At 44.4% G+C, this 12,863-nt stretch overlaps 1 protein-coding gene across 1 annotated transcript in view; it reads left to right on the top strand.

The window, feature by feature from the left end:
- The window catches only part of LOC143296156 (exportin-5-like), a 47,085-nt gene that overhangs the window by 4,945 nt on the left and 29,277 nt on the right, over positions 1 to 12,863 (top strand). Inside the window, exons 4-13 of the mRNA XM_076607959.1 lie at positions 170 to 307; positions 1,125 to 1,307; positions 2,219 to 2,407; positions 3,395 to 3,471; positions 4,601 to 4,700; positions 5,291 to 5,374; positions 6,950 to 7,075; positions 8,015 to 8,105; positions 8,894 to 9,007; positions 9,999 to 10,165. Coding sequence (XP_076464074.1) covers positions 170 to 307; positions 1,125 to 1,307; positions 2,219 to 2,407; positions 3,395 to 3,471; positions 4,601 to 4,700; positions 5,291 to 5,374; positions 6,950 to 7,075; positions 8,015 to 8,105; positions 8,894 to 9,007; positions 9,999 to 10,165 — 1,269 coding nt within the window. The remainder of the gene's footprint in view (positions 1 to 169; positions 308 to 1,124; positions 1,308 to 2,218; positions 2,408 to 3,394; positions 3,472 to 4,600; positions 4,701 to 5,290; positions 5,375 to 6,949; positions 7,076 to 8,014; positions 8,106 to 8,893; positions 9,008 to 9,998; positions 10,166 to 12,863) is intronic.

Here is a 12,863-nt window from a genome sequence, read left to right as displayed (position 1 = left end):
TCCCCATCAGACCCATGTCTTAATCAGTACTACTTCCCATGTTCCTCTCTCCTCAATTAGCATAAAAAAGAATGTAGACAAAATGAAACAAACTAACTATTCAACCAGTAAAATAGCAGCAAAGAGCCAGTGGGTCTCCTAATGAAACTCTGTGTGCATTTGGCATCAGGGGACGCTGAACCTGCTGAAGGAGGAGATGCACATAAAGGACGCGGTCAGCAGGATCCTGGTGGAGCTGATGAAACGCTTGTGGCCGCAGCTGTGGCCTGACCTCTTCCAGAAACTTCATGACCTCTGTCAGCATGGGGTCAGTCCGCTGCTATTGCTGCACAGGCCAGCTTAGTTAAGTCAAAAAGATTTTTCTAAGTCTATGCCATTTCCACACAGGATGAGAAGTTTTTGATGCTCAGGACTCAGGGTTGGTTTGATGTCTATTCCAAGACAGAGAAAATCATTGTTCTACTTGTGGAGATATTAGAATAAAATGTAAGATACTTGACGCTATTGCAGACTTACCAACACTAAGATCTGTGATCACTTGTGCAACCCAGCGCTGGCATATTTTACAGTATGGTGGTGTTTTATGTAATGCTGAAAATGGGTCTCTTTCAGAAGTGCAGTTATATTTGTTAACAAAATGAGATTTAGCTGGCATAGCTTTGCTGTGAAAATGATATTGATGATCAGTGTATTTGTTCTGCACTTTTTTGAAAGTGTTGGTGTTAGTATTGGCTGTAGTTGCATAGCATTGGGACTTAATTTCTGTTTTCATCTAATGAATGAAAAATAAAAGAAAAAAAGATACTTGTTGAAATTATGTAAGAAATAAAGATGTCGCAAGAATTTTTTGTGTGCGCATGTTCTATTTATGTACTTTTTTTGTTTTGTTTATACATTGGATAATAGTTTGCAGTTTTCAAACTGATTCCATGTTTCAAATATTTCTGGCTTTCAGTTCTATCCCACCTTTTTTCCCCTCACGTACATTAACTGTTGAAAAAGGTTAAAAACAAAAATCATCAGGAGCAGGATTTGGTGGAAGACCGTGCAGTTATTTTTTTTTTTATAGTATTTATGCACCTCCGGCCCCTCCTGTTGTAGCACTGACATGATTTCTGTGTCAGACTACACAGACGGAGCTGGTGCTGAAGGTGTTTCTGCGTCTGGTGGAAGACATCGTGGCCTTCCAGAACCTTCCGAACCAGCGTCGCCGAGAGGTCATGCAGACCCTGACCTCCACCATGCATGACCTCTTCCAGTTCTTCATGAAAATTCTGGACGTCTATCGCAATCCTTCTGCCACTGTCGTAAGTGTTTGTTTTTTTTCCTGTGTGAAATGGCAGCGTATGTCACTGTTTGTTTAAACTCTTTGTTTGTTTGAACTCTTCCAGTTTCTCATGAAAACAATGGACTGTTGTAAGCTTCATGCCACTGTTGTAGGTCTTTTGGTCTTTTGGTGAGATGTTCAATTCTTGTCACTTTTTATGTATATGCACCTACTTACCTACCTACGTATTTATCTACCTACCAACCTGTGTGTGTGTGTGTGTGTGTGTGTGTGTGTGTGTGTGTGACATAACACAGACAGGGACACAGTGTTGATGGATTACTGTAATCTTTGTGATTCTTTGTGAATCTTCCATCTCCAGTAATTCTCATTTTATCGGTTGGAAGAGATTAGCTTTTTGTCTATATGAAGAAAATAAAAAGGCATAATGAATCATGATGAGATATATCAAATGAAGAAGCTAATTTCAATAGTTCTTGATTTGGGAGATCTTGATATTTGTATGTGGAGTTCCTTATGCTTTTGTTTTTTTGTTTCTTTGTTTTTTTAGTTGTTGTTGCTTTTTTTTCTACCACATTTGAAGGTGCAGTAGATAGAAAGTCAATACATTTGATAAAAGAACAAAGAAAGAAAAAAAGAAAAGAAAAGAAAATAAGAACCAGTCTTCCAAGCATTTTTTTTCTTTGGAATGAATGTCTGGGTCAAGGTGAAACCATAGCGAGGTTGAAAACTTTTCATCACATTGGTTAATCAGAGCAAACAACAACATGGGCTGTATTGTTCAGTCTTCAGTCACCAGTGCTTAGTGATTTTTTTGTCTTTCTTTTTCTTTTGTCTGGAGAGTGGGAATGTTTGGCCAGTAAAGTGCCTGAAAGCTAATCATCAGGTGAAACAGCCATCAAAATGTTTTTTTCTTCATCGCCATCGCAGAAAGCAGAGGAGGCGGTACTGGTGTGTCAGTCGGTGCTGTCGACGCTGACGGGCTTCGTGGACTGGGTGAACATCACCCACATCATTGACGACAACGGCCGTCTGCTGCAGCTGCTGTGCGAGATGCTGGGAGACCAGAACCTGCAGCTGTACGCAGCGGAGTGCCTCCTGCTGATCGTCAGCAGAAAGGTCAGTCTGGATTCTGTGTTGTCTTTGGCTGATTGAAAGAGTTACTTAGAGTGCAGTACTTATTGGTCAGAGACTAGGCTCTTTGATTGATACGGATGCTTAAACAGCACCTGTCCTCATTCAGAGACCAAGGTCTAAGCTCTTCTGTTTGCTTTTTGTTTTAGCTCACACCCATCAAAAAAGTGAATCTGTGTAATCACCCTGTTTTGGCTGTGTGTGTGTCTGTGGTATACTTGGTCCAAAACAGGCCGGCTAAGTCTCCTTTTTCAAACCTCCCCACTCTGCCCCCACCACACCCCCCTCCCCCCAAAAAAGAAAAGAAAAAGATACAAAATTCAGAATCGGGAATTCATACGAAATTGGCATATGAAGAAAAGAGCCATCCATACTCAGACATGAAATTAATCCACTAGTTTTGATTGAAATCATGGTGCCAGTACAGTCTAAGCAAGCACTCTGTGTCAAAAATGCCATGATTTTGAATGCAGTCTTGTTGTTATGGAAGATGTGAAGCAAAGAGATAGCACTGAATTTGGGTGAACAATATTTTGGAGCTCAGGCAGCAGCTAGTTGCTTAGATCAACCTCATCAAGGAACTTGGTTTTGATGGAAGTCTCTTCAAGAAATACTTGGTGTTGATGGAAGTCTCTTTAAGAAATGCATAAGTGCTTAAGTAATGGACCTGGTAGAGGGGGGATCTCATCAAACACTGCCTCACCTGAGAAGGAATCTACCCAAAGATTGGTGAAATTTGCATGTGAAAGTTTAGCTCCCTCATGTGAAAGAAAAGTGTCACAACAAAGTTTGTGTGAACTCTGGGTGTGTGAATAAACGCAATGACAAAAGGTGCTATGGTTATGGTTATCTGTTGGCTGTGTTCTGTGTGTGAAATTTGGGTGTTTGAATTGATAGGCAGTGTTCTGGTCAGACAAGAGGAAAGACAAAGTATGATGATGTTGATTGCTTGTTGTTTTCATTTTGTTTCAGGGAAAGGTGGAGGACAGGAAGCCCATCCTGGTACTGTTCAGCCCCCTGGCCATGAAGGCCATATTGGATGCTGCCGAGTAAGACAAGACTCACTGTGTCACCACAGCTCAGTTCATTGTCCCTGTGCTCTGTGTAGTGATTCATACATTTGGTGACTGACTGTCAAAGAAGAGAAGTATTTCATTGTCCCTGTGCTGTGTGTGTTGTGTAGTGATTCATACATTTGGTGTCTGACTGTCAAAGAAGAGAAGTATTTCATTGTCCCTGTGCTCTGTGTAGTGATTCATACATTTGGTGTCTGACTGTCAAAGAAGAGAAGTATTTCATTGTCCCTGTGCTGTGTGTGTGTTGTGTAGTGATTCATACATTTGGTGTCTGACTGTCAAAGAAGAGAAGTATTTCATTGTCCCTGTGCTATGTGTGTGTTGTGTAGTGATTCATACATTTGGTGTCTGACTGTCAAAGAAGAGAAGTATTTCATTGTCCCTGTGCTATGTGTGTGTTGTGTAGTGATTCATACATTTGGTGTCTGACTGTCAAAGAAGAGAAGTATTTCATTGTCCCTGTGCTATGTGTGTGTTGTGTAGTGATTCATACATTTGGTGTCTGACTGTCAAAGAAGAGAAGTATTTCATTGTCCCTGTGCTGTGTGTGTTGTGTAGTGATTCATACATTTGGTGTCTGACTGTCAAAGAAGAGAAGTATTTCATTGTAGCTAGCTTTTCGCTCACTATTTTAGGCCTAGAACTTGGAGAAGCAAATGTTGAATGTGGAAAAAGAAAGAATGAAGGTTTTCAGTGTGTTCTGATAGATAATGTCAGTGACAGAAATAATGGAATGCACATGTGTGCATGTACACACATTTTATACATGTACAGACACATACACATGTCTTTGATTCTTCCTTGAAACTGAAAGTTTGTGTCTTTCTTTGTCTCTGTTCTCTGTATATGTGTGTGGTGTCCATTTTTCTCACACATGTTTACGTATCACATGTACTTCCATACACACACTATTGCCTAATAGAGTGAACCCTCAGGTACCTGCTTTTATAAACTGATATTGCCATCAAACTGAACAGAACTTAGCAAAGAGGCAAGATGTCAATACAGCAAAAACATGTTAGCAGTGAAGACAAAGAGACTTTTTTTTCCAAAGAGACTGAAACAAAACCAGTTTGTTGAAGCTGATCACTTTCTTTTGCAGAGCGGCATCCCGGAACTTGCAGGATGAACACCATTACCTGTTCTTGAAACGCCTTTGTCAGGTGTTAACAGAGATTGGTCGCCAGCTGTGTGCACTCTGGGTAAGTCCTGGTTCTGCCAGCCACTGTGTATGCTGTGTATTTTTCATTGCAACAAAATGATTAACAAGTTTAACTTAAAAAAAAAAAAAAGTTATGCATCACCATATTTTTTCAGATTTTTAGTTCATAGATGCATATAATAATAATCATAAAGAAGAATCAGCGCATTTCCTCCCAGGTAACATCCAGGAACCCAAGACATTTTCAGGAACACACGGAAAAAATTGTGCATCATCATCAAGTTATTTCTCTATCACCCATTAAAAGAACATGCAACATTACCAAATTATCACACGCACACTCTCATATAATTCATGCACAGACTCATGCACGGTTGCATGCACACATGCACGCACGTGCATTCACTCGCTCTCTCTTGCTTGCTTACTCCCCATTCCTTTCCCAGCACACCCACTCACACACACACACACACAGACGTGCACAGAATGATACCCACGCTCAGGTTCACACAAAACGCAAACACATATCCACCGGGCATGTTGACAAACTTGCCTTGACATACATGAAACAAAACGTGAACTGTTCTGAAAGTTACTGGTCAAGTTGGTTGGTAGTGTTGTGATTTGCAGGGTCAGACCAATGACATTGACAAGCCGGAAGAGTTTGACACGTACCTGAAAGCTCTGCTGGCCTTTACACAGCACCCCAGCCTGGTGAGTGTGCCAACCCCTGCTTCCCTAGCTTCTACAGGCACATGCTGTCGGTGTCTTTTTTTTTAATTTATTTATTTATTCTCTGTTGCCACCTCATGAGCTGCACTGTTTCAGTGGCATTACTCCCACACCACTCATTCCAAGTCCATCATACACAGCAGCACCCAGGTATGTCCGCTGCATACTCAGTGCCAGCAGTCGACAGGGAGGTGGTGATGTTAAGTCACCAGGAGGCTGCTCTCTGGAGTGCTTCATTTTAATGCACAACATGGCCCAGTTGAGCATCCTGGAGGTTGCTGCTGGAAGAGTTTTTAATTTGGCTGTGAATCACCTCTGATTAGGATTCCTTTGTTTTGTGCAGACAGCTGTTTTTGTTGCAAGAAACAGTTAATAGTTAAAACTTGATGGCTTCTGTGTTGAGTGTTCAAGAAGCATTTTGGAATTTTTGTTATAAAGTATCCAAGAAAAAAGTTGAAATTATGAAAGGAAAAGGTTGATTCTTCAACAGATACGGCTGTCAAATTTTTCTGTGTACTAAAACAGTGAAATGCTGGTTGTGATTGACATTGACTGCTGTTGGTGGATGTCTGTGGTGGATACATTCTCATTCGAGCACACAGTTTTTGGTTTGTCCAAAAAGCTTGTGTGTGACAGTGAGCAAAATGTATGACTTAGGTTAATTGATGTACTTAATTTTTTTGAGAAGAAAGAAAGTTGATTGCCACATTCCTTTTCAGTCTGTCCCCACTTGACCTCATGGTCATTTGTGCCTTTGCATTCAAGTGATATTGCCTTTTCCACTATATTTACAGATGGCTGTTTATGATGATGAGTGAAATATCCATCTGTCTGTCTGTCTATCTATAACAATATCTATATATCTATATATATATATATTCTTACATATTGTTTATTTTAGTGGGTTGAGTGGAGGTGCTGCTACTTGTGGAGTGATGACCTAGAGGTAACGCGTCCGCCTAGGAAGCGACAGAATTTGAGCGCGCTGGTTCGAATCACAGCTTAGCCGCCGATATTTTCTCCCCCTCCACTAGACCTTGAGTGGTGGTCTGGACGCTAGTCATTCGGATGAGACGATAAACCGAGGTCCCATGTGCAGCATGCACTTAGCGCACATAAAAGAACCCACGGCAACAAAGGGGTTGTTCCTGGCAAAATTCTGTAGGAAAATCCACTTCGATAGGAAAAACAAATTAAAGTGCATGCAGGAAAAAATACAAAAAAAATGGGTGGCGCTGTAGTATAGCAACATGCTCTCCCTGGGGAGAGCAGCCCGAATTTCACACAAAAAGAAATACAAATACAAATACTGTCAGATATTGTTTTGCTACTCTCACATAACAAATATGCTGCTCTTAGTATAATTAATGGTTCATGGGTGTGTGAGTGTGTGTGTCTGTGTGTGTTTGTGGGCGTGAGTGTGCGTGTGAGCCCTTTGTGGAACATATGTCCCCTGTACCATTTTTGCAATAGTTTTGTAAGGATGGAGAGTACATGTACACCAGATCATTTTCATCACTTGGTTTGGAATTAATTTCTCATGTCCTGTGTTGGCAGACATTACGGAGCTACACGTTCAGTTTGTGGTCGCTGTTTTTGCGACATCCCAAAACGTCCCAGGATCCTTTGCTGTTGACTTTTTTACCCCGACTGACTGAAGTGTGCATGACATCGCTGTACAAGGTGGGACACTGAAAGTCTGTTGTGTGGGTGCAGAAATAAAGTTGTTTTTTCTTATTTGTTGCTTGTGTGGGTGAGAGAGGGAGAGAGTAGAGGGGAGGGGAGGGGAAGGGAGAGAAAGTTGGGGAGCGGAGGAGAGCAAGAAGAATATGATGCTTATGAAACAGTTTTAGTAATGACAGTCTTTGACCTACCTTTTTGTGTCACATCCACATCCTTTTCTTTGTGATAGACTGGGTGGGGTGGGGGTGTGGAGGGGGAATCTGCTGCTTTGAAACTGCAGTCATTGAGAACAAGAATCTTAGTTGGTCACTCAGCAAAGAAACTGACGGGAAATATGTCCAAAATGTGCAGTGGTGGCCTAGTGGTAACATGTCCGCCTGGGAACTGAGAAAATCTTGAGTGGATGGGATCAAATCCCACACTCCTTTGCATTATCTCCCCCTCCACTAGAGTGGTGGTCTGGATGCTAGTCATTTGATTGAAAATATGGACCAAGGTACTGTATCATTTGGATGAGATGATAAACCAAGGCCCTGTGTGCAGTATGCACATAGTGCTAGTGCACGTAAAATAATTCACCGAAACAAAACGGTTGTCTCTGATGAAATTCTGTAGAGAGTCCACATTGACAGGAAAAACAATTTCACTTGTAGGCAGAATTTACTCATGGGAGGCAGCCAACGCCGCTGTGCCGAATGCTGCAGAAAATGTGGCGACAGAGCGTGCCTGTACAACCACCTCCTCCAGTTTGTTCCTGTCCGCTGTTCCAGCCATCTCCAATCCTGTCTGTGGTTTCCCTCATTTGTTTTTGTTTATTTGTTGTCTCATTTGAGGTAGTTCTGAGAGTTTTATGCTTTGTTTTCATCACTTTCACTTTTCATTTTTCTTGTTTCAAATTTTCGGTGTTTTACTACTGTTTGTTTCTGTTTTGTTTTCCAGTTTGGTCTTCCTTCCCTGAGCAATTCACCAAGCTGCGAGTTCTCGCGCATTGACTTTGACAGTGATGAGGATTTCCTGGCATTCTTCACAAGTCAGTTTTGCCGTGTTGCCATTGGTTTTGTTTGATTGTTTATACCCCTTTACTGATGACCTTCTCCTGTCCCCGTCCTCCTCAGTTTGTTGTTGTTGTTTTTCTGTTGCCTTTTGTTTTCATTTGGGTCACAAGGTATATGTTTTGTGGGTTGTTGTTTTTTTTTGGAGAGGCACAATTCATAACGTACATAAATACATTTGACTGCCTTTGTTCTGCTACCTGTTAAAAGTAGTGAGTTAGCTTCCAGTGAAAAGAAAAGCAATTTGAGACTGACGTGCGCGCGCATGTGTGTGTATGTGTGTGTGTGTGTGCATGTGTATGTTTGTGTGTTAGTGCATGCATGTGAGAGAGAGAGAGAGAGAGCAAGCTGTTATGATCATACATACACATATACACACTACATTCACACATATACACACCTTGCACACATGTACACCCACCAGATCCTGTTCACTGTGCACATAAGCATACACATTCACACACACACTACACACACACTATACCCAACACTATTTGTATATCACACACACACACACACAGACACACACACACACACACACACACACACACACACACACACACACACACACACACACTCTCTCTCTCTCTCTCTCTCTCTCTCTCACTCACACTCACTTATTGACACAGATACACACATGCTCACACTCAGATATTAGAAAGAAAATTAGTTGCCAGTCTGACACTTCCAAACGACACCAATGGACCTTTCATTTCCATCCTCACTGACCCGCCTCACAGCACTCTGTCACTATGTGCTGTGCCAGAATATCGCTGTGACATGGTGGAGACCATCCGCAGCCTGACCTTGCTGTCGCCCGAGTTGACCTTCAGTCTGGCTTCCCAGTGGCTGCAGAAAGAGCTGCAGAAACCCGTGCCAGGTGAGACACTCAGGTGGTATGTTTCTTCTCCCCTTGGCCTTCCTCCACTGCGATCATGAGAAGTAACTGTCGTGTTCATTCGAGTGCAAGTACACTGAGTGCAAGTGGGCGTTTATGTATATCACCCCACCATGTAAACAGTTATTCTTCATTCTCCATGTGAACATGGTTTATACAACATGTGAGCAGTTATACTCGATGTAGACATGGTTTATAAACTATGTGAGCAGTTATTCTCCATGTGAACTTGGTTAATATGCCATGAAAGCAGTGTACACACAAAGGGGGTTCAGGTACTGCCAGGTCTGCACATAATAATGATGGGCGCAATAGGCAAGTGGTTAAAGAGTTGGACTTTCAATCTTAGTGTCCCAGGTCCAAATCTCTGTAATGGCTGGTGGGTTAAGGGTGGAGATTTTTCCGATCTCTCAGGTCAACATATGTGCAGACCTGCTAGTGCCTGAACCCCTTCGTGTGTATACGCACGCAGAAAATCAAATATGCACGTTAAAGATCCTGCAATCCATGTCAGCATTCGTTGGGTTAAGGAAACAAGAACATACCCAGCATGCATACCCCAGAAAACAAGAGTGTGGCTACCTACATGGCAGGGTAAAAAAACAAAAATGGTCATAGACGTTAATGTTACATGTCTGAATGAGTGGTGTGTACATGTGCGTGACTGAAACGTAATTGAATGACGCAGGAAACTAATGAGCACCTCGTGGCAGCTGTCAGTCGGTTTTGTAAAACACGTAGAGCTTGGTCTCTGACCGAGGACAGGTGTTATGTAAGTATCCATATCCATCCTTCCATATGTAGAAATCTTCACCTATACTCCACCAGGCATCTTGATCAGGATTCAAACCGGGGACCCTCAGATCCCACACACACGCATACGCACGCACACACATGCACACACATGCACAGACACAAGTATATAGATTCAGGCAACTATGTGGAACAGCTGTATGTTTTGTTCCCTGACCAGCGGACCCCCAGCCGTGCTGCCTGAGTTCCCCAGAGTACCTGGAGTGGGAGGCACTGACGGTGTTCATGGAGAGCGTCATGATGCGACTGTTCCAGTCCGACAAAACACTGCCGGATGTCAGCCTGGGCATAGACCTCCTCAACCAGCTCCTCACCTATCAGAACCAGGTGGGTCAGTTTGTTTCTCACCTGTCAGAATGGGTCAGGTTGCTTCACGCTGTCAGAACCAGGTGGGTCAGGTTGCTTCACACTATCAGAACCAGGTGGGTCAGATTGCTTCACACTATCAGAACCAGGTGGGTCAGGTTGCTTCACACTATCAGAACCAGGCGGGTCAGGTTGCTTCACACTGTCAGAACCAGGTGGGTCAGATTGCTTCACACCTGTCAGAACCAGGTGGGTCAGATTGCTTCACACTATCAGAACCAGGTGGGTCAGGTTGCTTCACACTATCAAAACCAGGTGTGTCAGATTGCTTCACACTATCAGAACCAGGTGTGTCAGGTTGCTTCACACTGTCAGAACCAGGTGGGTCAGGTTGCTTCACACTGTCAGAACCAGGTGGGTCAGATTGCTTCACGCTGTAGGAACCAGGTGTGTCAGGTTGCTTCACACTATCAGAACTAGGTGTGTCAGGTTGCTTCACACTATCAGAACCAGGTGTGTCAGATTGCTTCACACTATTGGAACCAGGTCTGTCAGGTTGCTTCACGCTGTCAGAACTAGGTGTGTCAGGTTGCTTCACACTGTCAGAACCAGGTGGGTCAGAGCTTCACACTGTCAGAACCAGGTGGGTCAGGTTGCTTCACACTGTCAGAACCAGGTGTGTCAGGTTGCTTCACACTGTCAGAACCAGGTGTGTCAGGTTGCTTCACACTGTCAGAACCAGGTGGGTCAGAGCTTCACACTGTCAGAACCAGGTGGGTCAGGTTGCTTCACACTGTCACAACCAGGTGTGTCAGGTTGCTTCACACTGTCAGAACCAGGTGGGTCAGGTTGCTTCACACTATCAGAACCAGGTGGGTCAGGTTGCTTCACACTGTCAGAACCAGGTGTGTCAGGTTGCTTCACACTATCAGAACCAGGTGGGTCAGGTTGCTTCACACTATTGGAACCAGGTGGGTCAGGTTGCTTCACGCTGTCAGAACCAGGTGGGTCAGGTTGCTTCACACTATCAGAACCAGGTGGGTCAGGTTGCTTCACACTGTCAGAACGAGGTGGGTCAGGTTGCTTCACACTGTCAGAACCAGGTGTGTCAGGTTGCTTCATGCTGTCAGAACCAGGTGGGTCAGGTTGCTTCACACTGTCAGAACCAGGTGGGCAGGTTGCGTCACACTGTCAGAACCAGTTGGGTCAGGTTGCTTCACACTGTCAGAACCAGGTGGGTCAGGTTGCTTCACACTGTCAGAACCAGGTGGGTCAGGTTGCTTCACACTATCAGAACCAGGTGTGTGAGGTTGCTTCTCACCTGTCACAACCAGGTGTGTCAGATTGCTTCACACTATCAGAACCAGGTGTGTCAGGTTGCTTCACACTATCAGAACCAGGTGGGTCAGGTTGCTTAACACCTGTCAGAACCAGGTGTGTCAGGTTGCTTCTCACCTGTCAGAACCAGGTGTGTCAGGTTGCTTCTCACCTGTCAGGATCAGGTGGGTCAGATTGCTTCTCACCTGTCAGAACCAGGTGGGTCAGGTTGCTTCACACTGTCAGAACCAGGTGTGTGAGGTTGCTTCTCACCTGTCAGAACCAGGTGTGTCAGGTTGTTTCACACTGTCAGAACCAGGTGGGTCAGGTTGCTTCACACTGTCAGAACCAGGTGGGTCAGGTTGCTTCACACTATCAGAACCAGGTGTGTCAGGTTGCTTCTCACCTGTCACAACCAGGTGGGTCAGATTGCTTCACACTGTCAGAACCAGGTGTGTCAGATTGCTTCACGCTATAGGAACCAGGTGTGTCAGATTGCTTCACACTATCAGAACCAGGTGTGTCAGGTTGCTTCACACTATCAGAACCAGGTGTGTCAGGTTGCTTCACACTATCAGAACCAGGTGGGTCAGGTTGCTTCACACTGTCAGAACCAGGTGTGTCAGATTGCTTCACACTATCAGAACCAGGTGTGTCAGATTGCTTCACACTATCAGAACCAGGTGTGTCAGGTTGCTTCACACTATCAGAACCAGGTGTGTCAGGTTGCTTCACACTATCAGAACCAGGTGTGTCAGGTTGCTTCTCACCTGTCAGAACCAGGTGGGTCAGGTTGCTTCTCACCTGTCAGAACCAGGTGGGTCAGGTTGCTTCTCACCTGTCAGAACCAGGTGGGTCAGGTTGCTTCTCACCTGTCAGGATCAGGTGGGTCAGATTGCTTCACACTGTCAGAACCAGGTGGGTCAGGTTGCTTCTCACCTGTCAGAACCAGGTGTGTCAGGTTGCTTCTCACCTGTCAGGATCAGGTGTGTCAGGTTGCTTCTCACCTGTCAGGATCAGGTGGGTCAGGTTGCTTCACACTGTCAGAACCAGGTGGGTCAGGTTGCTTCTCACCTGTCAGAACCAGGTGTGTCAGGTTGCTTCTCACCTGTCAGGATCAGGTGTGTCAGGTTGCTTCTCACCTGTCAGGATCAGGTGTGTCAGGTTGCTTCTCACCTGTCAGAACCAGGTGGGTCAGGTTGCTTCTCACCTGTCAGAACCAGGTGGGTCAGGTTGCTTCTCACCTGTCAGGATCAGGTGGGTCAGATTGCCTCTCACCTGTCAGGATCAGGTGGGTCAGGTTGCTTCACACTGTCAGAACCAGGTGGGTCAGGTTGCTTCTCACCTGTCAGAACCAGGTGTGTCAGGTTGCTTCACACTATCAGAACCAGGTGTGTCAGGT

This window comes from Babylonia areolata, chromosome 21 (assembly GCF_041734735.1).
Source record: "Babylonia areolata isolate BAREFJ2019XMU chromosome 21, ASM4173473v1, whole genome shotgun sequence".
Taxonomy (NCBI): Eukaryota; Metazoa; Mollusca; class Gastropoda; order Neogastropoda; family Buccinidae; genus Babylonia; species Babylonia areolata.
This window is presented reverse-complemented; position numbering and strand designations above follow the sequence as displayed.